Below are 20,088 nucleotides of genomic sequence, written 5' to 3'. Positions count from 1 at the left end.
ATATAGACCAACAAACACTTTTTGTACCAGGCTGTAAACACATAAATGTCACAGGTCGGAGCGGACCCGAGATCTCTAAAAGGGTCACGCCCCTCTCTAAAATTGCCACCTCGAGGAGTTTCCCAAGACCAACCCAATGACCAGACAAACAAGTATACTATAATTAAAAGGAAACTTTATTTAAATATTTAAAAGCAAGGGGGAAAGGGCAGTTTAAAACAAATATCTCTTTCTCGCCTCCAGGCGGTTTGGACCAAGAAACGGGGGCTGGGACTCCTTCCTGGTTTTGTCCTTGGACTCGTGGCGCCCTCCGCTTCTTCCTGGAGGCAGAATAGGGGGAACACTATTAGTGGCTTATTACGGTACTCAGTTGCTACTTGCCTAATTTCTTCGGTCTCTTGTTCACCCTACAGGTTTCCTTGGCTGGACATCCTGGTCCCTCGGGGAACTCTCACGCCCCACGGGTGCGACCCAGTGGCCAGAGGTGGATACTCACACTACGAAGGCGACTCGTTTCTCGTTCGGGGATTGCTGTGGGCAAAGGTAGGTTACACAACCTGCAGGTAAGTTACTCACGGAACTTGGGATCTTTGTTCGCTCTGGGGCATTCACTGGAACAAGGTAGGTTACACACCACTAAGGTAAGCACTCACGAGGCTTGGGCTCTTCGTTCGCTTCGGGGCATCCACTGGGGCACGGGTAAGCGTTTCACACTATTTGTACAGTTCGTTCCTCCCTGGGACGTTGCCGGAAGCACAGCTGAATAATACACCACCAAGGTAGGTTGCTCACGAGACTTAGACGTTTCGTTCCCTTCGGAGCATTCACTGGAACACAGGTAGGTGGTTCACACTATTGGCACGGTTCGTTCCTCCTTAAGACGTTGCTGTAAGCACAGGTAGGTAACACATCACAATGGTAAGTTACTCACAAGACTTAGACTTTCCATTCACTTCGGGGCGTTCGCTGAGACACAGGTAAGTGGTTCACACTATTAACACAGTTCGTTCCTCCTTAAGACGTTGCTATAAGCAAAGGTAGGTAACACATCACAATGGTAAGTTACTCACAAGACTTGGGCTTTCCATTCACTTCGGGGCATTCGCTGGGACACAGGTAAGTAGTTCACACTATTAACACGGTTCGTTCCTCCTTAAGACGTTGCTGTAAGCAAAGGTAGGGAATCACATCACAATGGTAAGTTACTCACAAGACTTGGACTTTTCGTTGCTTTTACAGGCAGTGGGTTTTCGCATCAGCATCCATACACCGTATACCTCCACCCATCACCTAAACTTCCTGGGTGTCGTGGGGACTGAGGGGTCGGGTGGCACAGAGCCGAATGCTTCCCTAGCTCCCCTTTCTGTTGTAGTGACCGGGGTCGCGAGCTGGGGCGAACTCTCGACGAGGCTCCGCCCACACCCGGGGTTTCTGTTGGATAGATCTACACACCACTACGACCCTCCGTCCGTACAGTGCACGTTGGCTGCTACTCACTCTGATGTACCGCCGGGCTTCGCCACTGCCTGCTGGCTGGGGTGGTGTGACTCTTGCTAACGCACAGAAAGGCAAACAAAAGAAGTTTAATTCCCCTTCTCATAGGGCTCCAACCACAGCGTGTTCTCTCCTTCTCACGACCCGTCCGGGGCCAGGGCAGCTTTGGTCGCTACAAGCACAGCATACACAGCAAGCTTTAGTGTAAACACAAATGATAATCACAACACACCCACAGCACTCTGCACACACACTTTACGTGAATTTATGGACTGAAGCCGCCTGGCTTTGACTACCTCGTGAGGCGGGTTGAGCGTTGTTCTTTCCCCAGAGAAGACAGGTTAGTACACAATTTTGATCAATACAGCCCCTGTGTGTTCACAGTTACCTCTTTGGCTCACCCACGCTTCCTTCCTCCGCAGGGCCAGATAACAAACAGCACACATTTCCCCAGTTGAGTTTCTTTCCCGTGTTTCCGATCGATCCACAGCTCGCCCACGCTCCTCTCTTCAGTGGGGCCAGGAACCTTCAACACACTTCACATGTACACCAAGCAGCTCTTCATATAAATACTTCGTCGACACACATCAGCTGTTACTCACTCTTCGTTGTCAACATAATCTTACAACAACGTACTCGCTGACTCGATAGTAGCCCAGTCACACGTGAAATCGCCCAATGATCTCTTTGCCCGATCGTTTTATACTTCCTTCTTCCCCAAGGGATCGATGTAGGTTGATAAAGCGGTTCTGCACAGCAGCAACACAGCGCACACAAAGTACACCAAAAGCACCCCGTCTGCTGCTGCTTCTTCTTCTTCTTCTTCTTCTTCTTCTTCTTCTTCTTCTTCTTCTTCTTCTTCTTCTTCTTCTTCTTCTTCTTATGTTTTATGGCGGGTGGCATCCAACATTAAGGTGCAATACCGCCACACCCCGTCTGCTATCTTCAAAGGTCCTTTTGTACTCTGCCTTCTTTCCTCATTTGCCTATCAGCAACCGCTGTCTTAATCGCCCCCACCTGTGTACAATTTGGCTTGATTTTAGACTTCGGGGAAGCCCCGGGGATTCCGGTGTTCGGAATAAAACGTCCGGGCGGAACTCGTCTTCCCCACTTTTAGTTCCGCTCGCATAAATCGTCACCTGGTGACATAAACATAACATATATACATTATACATGGAGGTCTATGGGAATTGACTCCCTTTTGGAGCCTACCTCTAGCGGCCAGTCGATGAATTGCAGTTTAAATCACTTCCGTATTGGCTTCATCAGAGAGATCAGAAGGTTACCCCTCAGTCACTTTAGATAAAAGTTACTTCCCAATAGGGCAAAGCAGAATAAATGTTTACGTGCAAGTCAAAGACTCATGTAAGGTGAGGTCACAATTACCTACGTTGCTTCGAAAAACGCCAGTAAAACTCACTATTATCAGCTTGAATTGAATTTAGTCTGTAAAACGATAGCTCTGAATTCTTGTTAAATCTGTTAGTACAGTCTATCGCACAACATCTTTTTCCCAATTAGACGCGTTTTCCCAGTGTTTTCGCTGATTTCACACTGTACACAAATGCTGCCCCTCTGTCTTTTGCCACTCAGTGGGCATAACCGCAATCACTTTCGCCGAAGGTGACGTCACATGCATACCCTCTATTGAGATGTCCTTAAAGATGGCGGAGCTCGATCGGTTTCCGGGTCGTAGGATGTAGGAGAGTGGAGACGAGGAAGCATATTGAGAAGCCCCTCTAGGCCGTTTCTGAATACCAAGTAAGTACCCCAAGTTCAGACTTGAGTCCTCCGTAGTTCGGGTTTGCAAGTTCAGACTCAAAAGAATGAACTCCTGATGACAGGAGGACGCGAGTCCAGTTACATTGAAAATAGAACACTTGAGGTCATCATTTAGTCTAACCAATACGTGCAGTCCTGGCTATTCTAATTTTAATGTATTTTTAACAAAATTTAAAAAATGCAAAAACCCTGCATGTTTTTGTTTTGAAAATATGAAATATGTGTTTAAGGCAAATTTATTTTAATTCAAAAAAACATTTGTACAACATAAAAAAACACAAAAAACATCCAGTTGAAGTAAATTGTAGAAATTTACTACAGTGTTAAGATTATATATAAATCATAGCTAAAAATATATGTGATTTAAGTTATGAAACTTAACTTAAGCATCAGTTAAAAGGATAATAAAAAATAACAGACTTCATATGAATAATACAGATAAATAAATGATGCTTTTTTATGTTTGACCATCAGAGAGGGCAGAGCAGCTGCACTGAGATCGCGGCAAATTTCAGAAGGACTTGCCGAGATGAGGCTGCCCTCAGCAGGGTGTACGCCGCTGACCACTCGCTGATTCCCTGGAACTCACATATCCAAAAGGAAATTTTTAAAATAGGCACTATCTTTACTAACTGATCACATATTTGAAGTTTATTCATTTATATTCTCGACTAAACAGCTCTTAAAACTTTTTTATGACACAGAAAGCGTAATATTTCAAATATTGTGCAGGTTTTAAGCTTCATTGTCGTTGGCGCGAAATGCATTCTGGGAAACTTGGCTGTCATAAGACCACACTTCAACAAAGCAAATATAATTTTACTGTAATGTAAAAGCTTTATCTGTGTTGCTGTTTTGCAAGCTCTTGCATCTGTGTTCATATTTTGTTCAGGTATTTAATCCAGATCAAACGCCTGTGTGATAAAATGAGAAATTATCTTACCAGTATTTACAGTGTGTACAACATTGTGTGTTTATTGTGATTAACACAACGATAACATCTCACCTATTCACACACAGAGCTGTAGATCACATTTTCCTCTACATCTGCTGGTTCACGCTGAAAATAAAATACTTCATATAGAGTCAAACTGACAATAACACAAATGTTACTGTAACATAAACTAAAGCACTGTACTGAGATCAGAGATTCATTGTGTTTGTGTTTGTTTTTATGAATTCACTTACTGCTTCAGTCTTGGGAAGATTTATGACAGAACTGTACGTCACATCACATTCAGGATCATCCTGTCAATAAAACAACATCTGTATCAATCCCCCAGTTAGTTTACTGTCAAACATGAAACTCTGTGCTTGCTTGTACTTTTACAGCCACTTTGGATTGCATCCCTTAAAATGGGACCATCTCCACATAGGATGAATAACTTGCGTAACATTTCTCAAAACTAAAGTCACTTTGGATTAAAGGATCTCAAATGAATAAACCTCAACAAAAAATAATAACTCACTTCATCACTGGCTTTGTCTCTTTCTTCATTTGAGATGTAATTGTTATTTCTCCCTGTTAGTAAAAGAAGCAATTTTAGTTGCTTTGTTAGAGTTAAACATCAATACAAACATACAAATGATTCATAGAATCGCTTCTGTCCTGATTACTTTGAGGGGATGGTCTGTGGAGACTGTGGGCGAGTCCTTCTGCTTTCATTCAAATGCGAGCGGGAGATATTACAGGTTTAAATTGATGCAAACTAATATTATGTTGGAGTCTGCTGCTTGTGTTAAACATGCTGCACAATGTTTTCTACATGTATATGTAAGACCTTTCTCTGATATTTCAGCCAACTGATTAAATAAACTTGCGCAATTTTTACACACTCGCAAAATGAAACAAAAATGAAAGAGGTGGAGAGCAATGAGGTCATTAGAAGGCGTCTACTCCAGTAACTGATGAGAGACGGATGACGTGAACTCCATTGCTTCGCTCTCATCGGAAGTCGTTCCCGAAAGTCACTCATCATTTGCATAAAGATAAACTTTTCTTAATTTTGTCGCGTCACTGGACACGCCCATTTCCTTTAGCATATGGTCACTGTCGCCGGAAGTTGCCAAACTTTTAATGAAATTAATGAGATCATGTTCTCTGCTACTGCTAGTCGCTGGCGGTTCATTTTATCAATAAAACCCTAAAGACCACGCTGAACACTGTAGGTTCGCATTAGAAGTCAGGACCTGTGTAAAACATTTTGCTCAGTACATCATATTAGATCAATAGGCGTAAACACCTTGATAGCAATAGGCTCTGAGGCGGATCCGTACTGGATCTGCTCTGAAGTCGGCATTTTATTGTGGAATGTATTGCTATCAGGGATGCGCACCTACACCACAAAAGCAATCCAGTTGAATGCGTTTTTGACTACCTCTGAATGTGGTCTGAAATGAATGAGATCAAAACATTTCACAACCCGTTTACACCTGTATTTAGTGTCATCAACTTGTGATCCAATCAACCAAAACACATCCGATCAACCAAATCTTTTTACCAGGTGTAAACAGCCTTTATATTGCCTAAGGTGTGTGGGTGTCTGTAAAGTGTGTGTGTGTGTGTGTGTGTGTGTGTGTGTGTGTGTGTGTGTGTGTGTGTGTGTGTGTGTGTGTGTGCTTGTCCCTTGCGATGGACTGACCATCTACAAAGTGTAGCCTGCCTGAGACCGGAGATCCTGGGATAGGCTCCATCCCAGCTAGAAGAAAAAAGTTCTAAGAACGTTCCCTGAAAGTTCCCAAGGTTCCCAAAAACATTCTGCCAACGTAAAAAGTGTCCAGTTTTCTTTAAGTTCTAAGAACGTTTCTGGGTTGTCTAAACGTTAGAGGAATGTTACATTTTACCATTTTTAAACGTTGTGACAATGTCATGTTTTAATGTTCTCACACAATATTTAAAACAACAACTGTTTATTATATTGACTTGTTTAATTGTTATGTAAATGATAGAGAAACATTGCATTTTATTATTTTATAAAACATTATTTCTGAATGTTTGGTAAATATATTGCTGTAGAAAACACAATTCACTTATTAGGTTTAAATGTTGATGTTTGTTTCATTAAAAGTCACCATTATTGTGATAAGTGTTTGTTTTAGTTGGACTCTTGACACTTGACTTTTTGCTTGCTAGTTGTGTGAACATTAAAATTGTAAAATGTAACATTCCTTTAACGTTCAGACAACACAGAAACGTTCCTAGAACTTAAAGAAAACTGGACACTTTTTACATTGGCAGAATGTTTTTGGGAACCTTGGGAACTTTCAGGGAACGTTCTTAGAACTTTTTTCTTCTAGCTGGGATCCCGGATCACTATAAAAAGCCGAATATGTAAAAAATGTTTTGGGAAACACTTCTGAGTTTAAGGGTTATATATCATTAACTCAAAGGAACACAAACACTGATATAAACTGTCATTGAATGCATTATATGTCCCTTTGGACAAAATGCATGAATATAAATTTAATGCAATACTGACTGTGTTTGTTTTTCAGCATAACAGATGTCACAGTAACCAGAATTAGCAGCAGAAGCAGAATAATGGGTAGAAGCCACATCTTCAGATGATCATACTGTCTGTCACAATAAATAACAATACTCCTGTTACTGTAGCATAAATCATTGATTTTCCACATGAGGGGAAAAATTAAAGACACTCAAAAAGTATATTTCTGCATTATTATTCTCATTAGCCAAAACAAAACATAATAAGATGTAGTGCACTGGAAAATGAATCTTAAAGCTCCACTGTGTAAGATCTACTCCCTTCTAGCGGTGAAAGTCTATATGACAACCAACTGAATATTACTTTCTAGCCCCCCCCCCATTCGGAATGCGTTTTAACTCGTACGGTGGCCCGGCCGTGTCATGCCAAGGTTAACATGGCTTCCAGTAGCTACAAAGCAAAAGCAATGAAAAAAAATGAACAATTTGCAATGTCCTTTGCCTGTGATCCAACAAAGCACACAGATTTATGTTTAACATGGAAAAAGTCTGATTGTCATTATATGTCCGCTTAAAATCACATACAAAAAGCAACCATAAACGTAGCTTAGACACTCCTTTTTCATCGACGCGAGGAAAAATATCACAGGGGCTGTTAAACTTGGTATTAAATATGTGTTTTCCTCGATCAGATCACAAGTGGACGAGAGAGACACATTACGTTTACACTTGATGTTTTAATCCGTCTCTTTTTGTCCATTTTCGACCGCTTCTCTCCAGAATACTGAGGAGATGGTCTGTGGACGAGTCCCTCTCCTGTCATTTAATCATGAGCGAGAGTAATGACGGGTTTAAATGGACGCGAATATTATGTCAGAGTCCAATGCTTATGTTTTATGTAAATGTTACATGTCCGTGTATATGTAAGAGCTTTCTCTGATATTGGTGAAATAAGATTGCTCAACTTTCACACGCTTGTAAAATGAAACGAAAGACGCGCAGATCAGCTGCGTTTTATCAATGAAAGGCTAAAAATAGGGCTGTCGCCGTGTGTTTGTGCTAGAGGTCAGAAAAGACGAAAAACATTTTTCTCAGTACCTCAGATTATATAAATGGGCGGAGAGACGGCGTGTGGCTGTTCAAACACAATAAACCACATGCATGTTTACACTAACAAGTGTTATGCATAATCATGCTAAAGTTAGCCAAGGAACTATAAAACTTCAAGTTTACAACATAGACTGTATCGATGTAAACGAATATGCTGAATTACCTGTGGAGAATATAGAAAGTAGCAACTTCAGTGTCCCTTGAGCCCCATCTTGGAAAACTAACTCCAATATTGACTTTGGTCTTGATGTTTTTCCTGTCGCGTTGTCGTTTAAAATCCCCGTTTCGCTTCCTTGGCGACTTGTTTTAATGTCCTCGAGAATATGTCTTCAACAGGCTTTCAAATCAAAGCATTAGATCGCAGGTTCATCAAGGTTTGCAGCTGTCGCAGCCGAAGGATTCAGCTACGCAGGTCGTGGGCTGCATACGTCATCAAGCCTGGTTTATTTAAATTAACTGAGCATTACATTCACAAGTCATAAGCATATTACATCAATTTACAATTAACTAAGAATAATTGTCAGCTTTATAATTGTTAATATTCTGAAATAAGACTGTCTTGATGACGTATACCGCCTACACATGCAACCTCCTGGAGGCTTCAGCTAGCGGCCAGCGTGAGTGTAGAGAGAAAGCGCGAAAGGCAGGGCTTGAATTTCAGGAATGTCCCTCGTCGGCAAATGTATTTCAAAGATGGAGGCACAACATGGATTTAGCCAGAGAGCGCTTCGACGGTATGCATTTTAAATAGCAGATTCTACACTTACGAGAATACTTTGATTAGTGGGGTGGAAGTAATTACACATGAATGAGCACATACTTTTGAAAGAAAATATGGGTTTTTGCTAAGAATTAACTCAATAAAGTACACAGTGGAGCTTTAAAGCACAAATAAGATGACTAAGATCATTTACAAAGTTAAATGTTTAACAGAATACTAACATGTTTCTTGTTGAGCTGCTATCTGTAGTCACCGCTGTCAAACAGAAATGCAGACAATAAATAATTAAATGCTTTATGTGTAAGGAATAATTGACGATAGGCCATTGAATTATAAGAAAATATTGCACACTCAAGGTGCAATGCGGCACAATGTAAAGTGGAGTGCCGTTACACCGCAGGTGTGTGTCACAGGTAGGGGTGGACCCAGATGTTAATAAGGTCACGCCCCTTTCTCCACCTCGAGGAGGTTCCCAAAGCCACCCCAATGACCAGACACACAAGGTAGGCATAATATTAAAATGTACTTTATTTAATTTACTTAAAATAGTCGATAGGGGAGGGGAGAGGGGGGGACTTAAAATAACGGCCTCTTCAGGCTCTCGTTCTTCGCAGGCTGGGTTTCCACACAATTCCTTCTCGTGTCGCTCATCCTCTCTCTTTCTTCACAGGCAGCGGCTCGGACACAAGGCACAGTTAGCTCAATTTGGCTCTCTCACCTCTTCGCTGCATACAGCCTACGGTAGGTATGAGGTTTGTTCGGTTCGTTTTCTCTGGCGTTCACTTTCTCTCTTTCTCTCTCCACAGACAGCAGCTGGGACACAAGACACAGTTAATTCAACTTGGCTCTCTCACCTCTTCGCTGCATACAGCCTACGGTAAGTATGAGGTTTGTTCGGTTCGTTTTCTCTGGCGTTCACTTTCTCTCTTTCTCTTTCCACAGACAGCAGCTGGGACACAAGACACAGTTAATTCAACTTGGCTCTCTCACCTCTTCGCTGCATACAGCCTACGGTAGGTATGAGGTTTGTTCGGTTCGTTTTCTCTGGCGTTCACTTTCTCTCTTTCTCTCTCCACAGACAGCAGCTGGGACACAAGACACAGTTAATTCAACTTGGCTCTCTCACCTCTTCGCTGCATACAGCCTACGGTAAGTATGAGGTTTGTTCGGTTCGTTTTCTCTGGCGTTCACTTTCTCTCTTTCTCTTTCCACAGACAGCAGCTGGATGCGGTGCCCTCCTGTTCGAATTTAGATCACAGACCTGGGGTTATTTAGTTGCATAAGGTAAGCACGGCGGACTTACGATACTTGTAGTTGGGTCAGGTGAGATATGCAGTTTTCCATGTAACGTTGGGGGCGAACCCTCTCGACGAGCGTGTTGGTCGCAGAGGGGTGTACTCGTCGCACCGTCACACCAAGGCCGAGCGCTGCCCTCTCACGTCACCGTTAGGCGATCTTCCACCGGACAGGGGCGCCCTTTTGTAGGGACCTTGGGACGGCCAAGATTTCCTACACCACGTTCTCTGCAACAGTAAGTATTTCGTAGGATCAAAATATCCACAATAGCATTCCCTAGTTGTACTCACGTATCCACTAGTTTCCCAGCTCTTCGCCGCCGCTCGTTGCAACCCCCAAATGCCTCCTCAGGACTCGTTTCAGGGCACCACTCCGTCTCTCGTAGCTAGAAGCACACTCACACGTACAGTATAATAGTGTTCCACCAGGGCCGACAGCCTCTTCGTTCTCCCAGACAAAATGTATGAAGGCGGGGGTTTGTCTGACAAGACACACACCGCAATACACAGCAGAATACACAGCACCACGCTATAGTGAAAGTTTCCACAGCACAAAAGACTCACCCACCAAATCGTGTACACACAAAAGACGCCCGTCTTCGCCCACTTTGCCCGAGTCCGATCGGCGATGGATCTCGCGGCCTTAGTGGTAGTCTCGTCACTGTGGCTGGCTTCGACCAAAGAGTCTCCTCGGCTCACCCACCACGCTTCCCTAGGGGTAGGGCCGCTCTCCTTTTCCCGGAGGGATTTACTAGAAGACAGGTCAGTAAATACACAGTGGCTGTACAACATTATGGTTACTCACTTGTCAATTTAAAGTGTTCCGCTCTCTCCTTTTTCTCCGTTCCCTTCGACCAGCAACATTAATACTGCAACAGTACGTCTCTTCCAAACACTTTGAATACTTCTCCACAGTTAGTACTCACACAACTCCGTTTCTTCTCCTCTTAATGTGTCTTCAATTACGTTGTTTACGTTCGTCTTTCAACCTTTAAGGTTTGCACTTACTTCTAAAGTCTGTTCAACTTGAGAGAGAGAGTCCGACCGCCGCCAGTAGCGTGTCGAGTGAACCTACACAATGCCAACAATCGCAACGCCCAACAGTCACAAAAAGCACTTTTCGGGGTGCTCCTTTAAAGATCCACAGATACCTTCCTTTCGCCTCCTGTGGCTCCGTCTTCTTTCCGCGCGCTTTCTAGCGCAGCCCGGATCAACAGAGCCTTCGGCTCTTCAAAAGGTGCGTGTCTTTAACTCTGCCTTAGGCAAAGGAGCTTTCCCCGTGTCGGACGCTTCTCGTGTCTAACGTGCTTCGTTCATGTTTCTGCAGAGCCTTTTATGTGGTTCATCCTTCCATGGCCTCCAATCACCATCCGCTTCTTTAATATTTAACACCTGTGGCTCGTAAGCCCTGGTTGCGTTGCCCTGGAAACCAGGAAGTGAGCGAGTGCGTCATCGAATATGGCCTGGGCGGAAACCACCTTCGAGCGGAACCGAGTTCCGCCAATTTCGGTTCTGCTCTATAAAAGTCACCCTGTGACATCTGCATTATTTTCAAATAATTCAAAGGACCGGAGTCAGTTATTCCTCTTATACTACGGTTACCACAAACATTGCTCTGGTATATGTTTTTAAGACATTGGACAAGTTAGGTGTGCAGTTATCAGAAATTAATGCATACCCATGGAACATCTGGTATAATATAATTTAATCACCACCAACATGATTTAATTATTTAGAAAAAAGAAAAAGGAATGCTTCTCTGGGTAAAAAGAAAAGATTTAACCGATTAAAAGATTTGAGCTAATTTTTTCTATTTTCTTATGATTTAATTATTTTTGAATCCAAATCAACTGGTTTTGCATCAGTAACAGTGAATTCATCAGGAGTCTGTATCTTCAGAGACTGAACCCAGATAAAGAAGTTATTTTTAATAACCAATAAGCTATTTTTCTTTATATAGCAGCAAAATGTCTCGGTTACTATCGTAACCTTAGTTTCCTGAGAAACAGAAACGAGACATTGCGCCAAAGGCTGCAAACTATGGGAGGTCCTCCCCTCTTCTGATTTTCTGAAGCTTTTTTATAGAACAATGCCAGTGCCTGCCATGACAACGTATAGAGGTGTGCCTTCTCACGCTATATAACGACTGTCTGGCAGCGTCGGATTCTTTTAACTGAACAATAGAGCTGATATGAGCAATGACACGGCAGTTTACGCAATGTCTCGTTCCGATTTCTCAGGGAACCGCGGTTACGATAATAACAGAGATGCTCCCTTTTGAGAACGGTATCTCAACATTGCGCCAAAGGCTGACGCTGTGGGAGACTGTATTGAACCGGGTGATAGAAATGCGTATGTAGCAAATACAGCTCCATACCCGACATTAGCAGTAACAAAGTAGTTGTGGCAACATGCGGTACACACTGTGAATGCGCATTAACCATGCGACTGCCAAATTAGACAGACTTTGCAACCTGAGAGTGAAGCCGTCATGTCGCCCTCCCTTAGCATCCAACCCAGCAGCTGCGACTCAAAGCGCAACACAGCAGAAAGTCTAAGTCATCGCATAACACCACCGCAAACTGATTGTACAGCGGGTGGGAGTGCCCTTACAGAACCGTAGCTGATGCAGCCAGTTTGGAGACCCAAATAACTGATCCTCTCCCCAATTTTGCCCTTACCAGAAGCAGAATCCAACTCGGGTACACAAACTGGTGGTGCTAGGCAAAGCATAGCTTGTCCCCTACAGAAGTACAACAGAGAGAAGAACAAAGCATGTACTCTCATCTCGTAAGCAGATATGTGAGCAGCTGCCCACACCTGAGCACTGTCGATCAGGGAGGGGCAGTGCGGGCATTCTAGGGGCGTTCGTCGCCAGCACAACAGTGCCTCAGGTGGAAGGGCTTAAAGCAGACACACAACTAGTGGGCGCTCCTGAGAGGGACGGGCTCGCATCAAGCCCGGGTTCGAACCCCAACCAAGCACATCTCACAAAGCTGGCGTACAGACCGTCCTCCTATGCCCAAACACACAGGTAAAATCACTCTAAGAAAAAGAGCGTGCATGCGGGCAGTCCGCACACTCGCCAAACAGGCAATAATCAGGAGTAGGATGCGCAGCTGCCCACTCTTAATGGGATAGGGCTGCAGCCTGTGAACATATGCAGGGCCAAACAAACCCTGTCATATAGCACTGCCATAAGTGCGCTAAGCCGTGCATGTAGGGCTAAGCCGCACAAGAAGGGGCAGCCCACTGTGCTCGTCCACAACAGGCCCCGAAGAAATGGGGAAGGGATGCTTACAGAGGTGTAAAGAGTAGCTGAAAGCCATACTTGAGTAAAAGTACAAATTCCTTACAGTAAAAATTACTCCACTACAAGTTACAAGTCACCAATTTAAATACGACTTGAGTAAAAGTATTAAAGTAACCCAATTTAAAAGTACTCAAGTATTTTTACTCGTACTGAATGTTGGCTCAAAGATGCACTAGTCCTCAACACAAAGAGACATTGTAGGTCTGGGCAGTGAAAACTAAGAAAGTTTATTTATGAGGTTTTATTTCCTAAAATAGAAAAGAAATCAAACACCTCAAAATTTTGACCTGGCAGAACAAACACAGATTAAACATAGTCATAGTCTTCTTTTGACTAAATTTTTATTTAGTTTTAGTCATATTTTTGTCATCTGAATTGATTTAGTTTTTTGTCTAATTTTATTCATCTAAATGCCATAAGATTTTAGTCTAGAAATCTAAATTACATTTAATTTAAACCCATTTAATTTTAGTCTAGTGTCATTGTGTACTTGAATGTGCCATGCTGAAAAATATATAGCCTAACTTTGTGATATAAATATATGGTAACAATTTACAGTGGGGTTCATTGGTTAATATTAGTTAGCTACATTGGTTAACATGAACTGATAATGAGCTGCACTTATACAGCATTTATTCATCTTTGTTAATATTCATTTCAACAATTACTAATACTTTATTAAAATCTTGTTAACATTAGTTAATGCACTCTGAACTAACATGAACAAACAATTAAAGCTTACATTTTTATTAACTAACATTAACAAAGATGAATAAATGATGTAACAAATGTATTGCTCATGGTTTGTTCAAGTTGGTTAATACATTAACTACTGTTAACTAATGAACCTTGTTGTAAAGTGTTACCAAATATTCTTATATAGGCCTATCCTAAAAAAAGATATAATTTTTATATTTAGAAAATTCCAGTAAACTAAAATTACACTAACAGAAATATGATAATGCATATTAAAAACGTGAAGTTGTTCATTTGAAAGATTAATTGAAACACATGTAGTACGTAACACCATCTCACATTAAGTGCACTACATTTCTTCCGTCATGCATCCCTCTTTACAGTAAATACATTACAGCATACTTGATTAAATGTGAGGACAGTGAAATTGTACACTTATTATCAAACTTATAATGTACTTAAGTTACTCGGGCAATCAGTACAGGACCTCGCTGGTTTATTTTGGCTTATATAGTAAGTTATAACAAGTTATGTACGAGCTGAGGTTAGCTGATAAAGTAGCATCAGAGTATATATACATTTGTGCTTGCCTTTGAGTTGCGGGATGACTCTCCTGCAATCGCGCATCACTTTTGTTTTGATTGTAGCATCACATGTTTAACAAAGGGTCCCTTGACTGAAGCAAATGTGATATGCATCCATATGTTTGCTCTTTATCTCTTCTCTCAGACCAGACGCAAACTTTTCTCTACAGTTTATGACATACGCAGCACGCAGATGTCCCGCTACGGTGGCTCAACGCAAGCCATTCAGCGTTTGACATCAAAGTACCGCGAGACCAGACTTCTCCATATGCATTTGATTCGCTCTCGCAGTACTTTGATTACATACGATTGCTCTGCGCAGCGCCAAATGAAGTCCCTCAGTTGTGTGTGTGCGTGTAACCTTGCGACCACAGATTCTATCCATCATCACCCTCTGACACTTTCGTCTCGTTTTTATTTGACGAATAAACAATGTAGCGAGTAACGTTAAGTGTCATTTCAAATGTAGTGGAGTAAAGAGTACAAATACCCAATCAAAAATGTAATTGAGTAGAGAGTAAAAGTTGCCTATATTTTTGATACTCAGTACAAGTACAAAGTAGCCCAAAAAATACTTAAGTACAGTAACGAAGTACATTTACTCGAGTACTTTACACCTCTGGATGCTTATGCACATAGCTGTCCCACTTCCATAGCCTCAAACACCTTGGGGGAAACTTATAGGGTGGAGTGCCTGGCGCTGCTCGGTCTGCCCTTCTCTCGCGTGTGTGATGGGCACATTCGAGAGCGGGACTGAGAGCTTTGTGCTGAGACAGGTCATCGGACGCACCAGATGTTTGGAAGTCACATGGCGTTCTCTCCAGGTTGGTTGCGTCCCACCAGCGGCTGCCGAGAACACAGTCACGTTGATGACTTCCGGGTCCACACACGATTCTCTTTGCTTACCTTTCCCTCAAGGAGCAAAGCAATATATCCATGTAAATGTTCACCCGGAATGCATGTGATACTCTAGGCCAGTGGTTTTCAAACCCTGGGTCGCGACCCTCTGGTGGGTCGCGGAAATTAAAAACTGGGTCGCCACTCGCCAGAAAGATTTCAAAAAAATGTTACTAAAATAATTTATTCAATTTTATTATAAAAACTATAATAATTACAACACACTTGAATAAAAGCACAGTAAAATATCTTTTAAATACACTACATAAAAAAATACTCCACCACTGTGTCACATGTCCCATGTGCGTGCGCAGCTTACTGTATTAAATTCACAGACAGCAGATTAAATTGCGCACGGGGTCACAGCCATTTTTTAAATGATGCAAGGGGAAATAAAAACTCCTAAATAAAAATAAAAATGTGTTTGGTCTGATTTAACAAAATATATATTTTTAATGTATTTGATTGGTTTGTCGAAAGTGAGCGCGGAAATGTTTAGTTGTTTGCTAAGCAAAGCGCCACCGTTACGACACGGTTGAGTTTTGCAGTGAGACTGACACGTTATGGTTCTGCTGTTATCTTTGAACTATTTTCGCTGCTGAAACCACAAAAACAGTCAACATTGTGTCTAAAATGTAAGTGGCTTAATATTAATTTTCTTGTTTAGTGAACTGTCATGAAATCTGTCACATTTTCAACCGTGATGTGATGCTGCTTAACTGTATCATGTTATTAAAAACTTCACATTTTTACCGCAGTATGTTTAACCCACTTTGTCAGTGTTAACTCACTTTGTGTTTGCTGCACTTATTTGTTTAACTTAGCGTTATTACATTATGCACTTTCGGTTGTCATTGAGACTAAAGGATGCAGAATCATTAGCGTGTTTTGGTGATTGTTATTGGCGTTTTAATCTAACGTTACTTGTCCCTGATAAGCGGACAAGCATTGATGTCGAGCCCTGCGACGTGTTTTTAGACTGCTTCAGTATAAGCTAGGTCCAATCTTTAAGACTCCTCCGTTGTGTTGCGTATGTCAGTTCTTCCTCGTTTTTTGCCCATTTTCATAATTAATGATATTATGAATTGCAGTGAGGTTGATCTCATTTGTGCCCCCTGAAAAAATGAAATGCCCATCCGTGAATTTGTGTCTGGCGTCGGGTCTGCTCATTAGGTAATACATACAGATGCGCGCGTGCACGTTTCACCGGGCTCACTCCACTATGACGGCTTTCGGCCCCGCCCTGCTTGCTACTAAGGGGGAGGGGTAGAGTGTGGGTCGCATAATTTTTATTTTTTTAAATTAGGGTCGCTCCTAAAAAAGTTTGAAAACCACTGCTCTAGGCGATGCTTCAGTATCACAAAGTGAGGGAAAAGAATGTGAGGATACACCTTCAGACGGTTGCTATATAGTAGTGAAAGGACTGCCTCTATACGTTGTCATGGCAGGCATTGGCCAGTACACTGGTGTTGTTCTATAAAATGCTTCAGAAAATCGGAATTGGGGAGGACCTCCGATAGTGTCAGCCTCTGAGGCAATGTCAAGAGACCGTTCTCGAAAGGGAACTTCCACATCTGTAGCTTTGATAACTGAATAAGTTTTACCATTGATTGTGAGTTGAACAGGAGCCTGTAGATGTCCTACAGAACAGTAATACCAGCCTGAATCACTCTTCATCAGTCCAGACATCACCACAGTCAAAGATCCTCTCCCATTATCACTGATCTCAGCTGAATACTGGGATGTGTCAGAACTTCCCACTGTGTAACATCTCTTGTCTTTATATCTGCACCACTGTTTGGTTTTATTCTTATATGTTGAAGTGTAGAGACACTGTACACCGATATTACCACCTTCATCTACAGTTACACTGCTGGGCATCACGGAGACACCAGGAGCTGCCATCACACAGACAGATGATATTTGTCATTTACATTTATCAGAAACAAGAGCAATCTTATGATGAAGTGTAAAATAAATCTCATACCTGATTGGATTTTGAGATAAAACCACTCTGTCGCATCAGAGGTAATTCCTTCAATTTCCACAGCGCACCAGTAAGTTCCAGTGTTTTTCTCCTGCAGGTCTCTCATAGTGACAGTAAATAAACTCTGATCAGGATGATCAATTACTGACACGTCTCCTTTGGTTTCATTTGCATATGCCAGAATAGAGCAGAATGGGTAATATCCTAATGAATTATAGCACCAGTATTTCTTGAGTTGGGTGTATTTACTTTCATAATGACATGGAATAGTAACAGATCCTCCAGTCTGAACATGTACTTTCCTACACTCATCACCTACAATATATAAATAAAATAACAACTGTTACAATTTTACCTAAATTTTACCTAAATAGTTCCTGTCAACACGATCAAACTATAGATAATATTAACATGCCTATATACTGTACATGTTTTATTTTATATTCTTATTTGATTGTTTTTTTTTTGTTATCCTTTCTTTTTTTTAACAGCATTTGAATTACATTTAGTTTAGTTAGTTTTTTAATTAGTGATAAGATCTGAATGCATGAATTAGCATATAACTGTTCTTAGTAGAAAATCATTAACACAGAAGACATGAAACCTACCTGCAATAAGCCAAAAAATAACCAACACGAACTTCAGCCTGATTGTCTGCATGTCAAACAGCTGTGATGTTTCATTTCTCCATATTTTCATCATGTCCACATACATTTTCATTGGTTTGGTTGATATAACAGAAACAATTTCTTGTACAATAAAAAAAATGTTTAAACAAAACATAAAACTGAAGGAGAAAAAGATCAGCTATCACTACAGTGGCTGTATGTTAGATGTTTATATAATCTTTCACTTCCTTTATCTGCTAAAATTGCCCCTTATCTGAAGCTTGTGGCCAGGTCATATAAACACTGCATAAAGAATAACTTAAGATGACAAAGTTGAGCCATGTAAGGAAATCTTACTTTGTGCAATTTTTAGTTAACAACATTTGTTTTCACCTTATAAAAACAACAACAACACTTTAACTGCAGTATTTGGCTGGTAGCTTGCATTTACTTTCATGGGTTTACACTACTTAAAAATTAAAATAAAACTAAAGCAGCAAGTCACTGCAGTAGTGGGCTGTTTGTGGTCAGTAGACACAAAAATACAGGCGACAGCAGATCTTAGATAAAGACTTTATGTGATTATCATTTGATATAAAAGCATGTGAATCTGAATTAAGCTTCTGTTGTAATCATTTGTATGTTGATCACACAATGTGCACACATTCTGTTACTGTCTATAACACAGCAAACATATTAAAGGTCGACGATTTAAAGAAACGATTTGTGACTGACTTTTTTTCAAAGAAAGGTGAGCACAAACTAGAACACGAAATCTATAGTGCTAAACTATTTGAATATCCCCGCAATTGTTAGTGCTAAAAATGAACTGAGACCACCCATTGAAAAAGCTGAACGTAGATGATAATTTGGTTATAGGCTACATGCAATTTGAGGTGAAAGGATAAATAAACAAACTGTAAACTAACAAAGCTGTTTCCTTACAAAACACCGTTATAATAGCCTAATTTTAAAAATGTTTAATTTTAAATGCATAGTCTTAGTCTATAATATCTAAAATTAGCAAAAACAGGCAAATCAGTCACATAAGTGGCTTGGTAGCTCATCGGTAGCTTAGCTACATATCATTTCAACATTATATTTATGTCAGATTCAGTAGAAGCAGATCTTAATTGTGAAACACATGGGCCTCAGTTTCAGAAACTGTCACATCAGGGAGTGGAGTAGCAACAGACCCTTTAACCTCCTCTTTGGATTTCAAACAAGGTGAGCTAATATAGTTCAAAATTAAAGCAAACCATGTTTAGCCATTTTAAATAAAAGGTGTTAAGTAACACCAACATCGTAGTGTGTTTCATTATATAAAGTTATAATTAGTAAAAGAGGTTAATATCAAATGTATCCTTAATGTAGAGAAAGATGATAGAAAAGATGTGATTGAGGATAATGGTGGAAGTGAAGAGAGCAGGGAGCATGAACATAAAGGGCCCTATCTTGCACCCATCGCAATTGACTTTGTCAGTGACGCATGTATCATTCGTATTTTGCACCGGCGCACAGCGGGTTTTTCCCTCCACAGATGCACGTCGGCAAACTAGGGAATGAGCTTGCGCTCCCTGGGCGGTTCAGCGCAAAAAAGGAGGCGTGTTGCGGCGCAAACCATCCCTGATGCTATTTTGCAGTTTCAAAAAACAATTGCACCACTGACCAAAAAAAAAACTAGTCTAAAGTCAGTGGCGCGTTGCGCGTGGTTCATTATGCTATTTTAAGGGCGCATGCTTGACCATAATGTATATCGTGCACAACGTGCACACACTTTGCTTATCTAATCTACACAGATGCAACAGTTATTTTTGCAAATCATAAATTGTTACAATAAAAAATATTAACACATGAGATAAGGGAAATCATTGTGGTGAGCATTGTGGTGATAGTTTTTAATTATTGTGTGGCTGCGTTAAAAAATTCTCATGCAAATAATGATTTAAATATTTTCATAAGTTTGTTGTGTGGCTGTATTACGTTTATTTTATGTAAATAATATTTAAAATGTTTTCATAAGAAACCTTAATGTATATGAACTTGATTTGTAAGTTTACTTTGGGGTTGGACCTTGCTTGCTTTTCTTGGGTCCGATTTCAAAGCCCCCAAACCCTTTCAGGGGTGAGGGTGGACGCAGCGATGTCCTCTGCTGG

At 41.2% G+C, this 20,088-nt stretch overlaps 1 protein-coding gene across 1 annotated transcript; it reads right to left on the bottom strand.

The window, feature by feature from the left end:
• Positions 1-3,542: 3,542 nt before the first annotated feature.
• On the bottom strand, positions 3,543-18,986 carry LOC135767068 (polymeric immunoglobulin receptor-like). Its single transcript, XM_065276662.2, has 9 exons — positions 17,933-18,986; positions 17,325-17,639; positions 16,942-17,235; positions 8,774-8,807; positions 6,756-6,853; positions 4,746-4,798; positions 4,465-4,524; positions 4,283-4,336; positions 3,543-3,860 (listed from the first exon to the last, which is right to left on the bottom strand). The coding sequence occupies exons 1-8, from the start codon at positions 18,105-18,107 to the stop codon at positions 4,283-4,285; spliced, it is 1,083 nt and encodes a 360-aa protein (XP_065132734.1). The 5' UTR covers positions 18,108-18,986; the 3' UTR covers positions 3,543-3,860.
• Between the last annotated feature and the right edge of the window lie 1,102 nt (positions 18,987-20,088).

This window comes from Paramisgurnus dabryanus, chromosome 6 (genome assembly GCF_030506205.2).
Source record: "Paramisgurnus dabryanus chromosome 6, PD_genome_1.1, whole genome shotgun sequence".
Taxonomy (NCBI): domain Eukaryota; kingdom Metazoa; phylum Chordata; class Actinopteri; order Cypriniformes; family Cobitidae; genus Paramisgurnus; species Paramisgurnus dabryanus.
The sequence above is the reverse complement of the archived record's forward strand: the minus strand, read 5'-3'. Positions and strand labels throughout refer to the sequence as shown.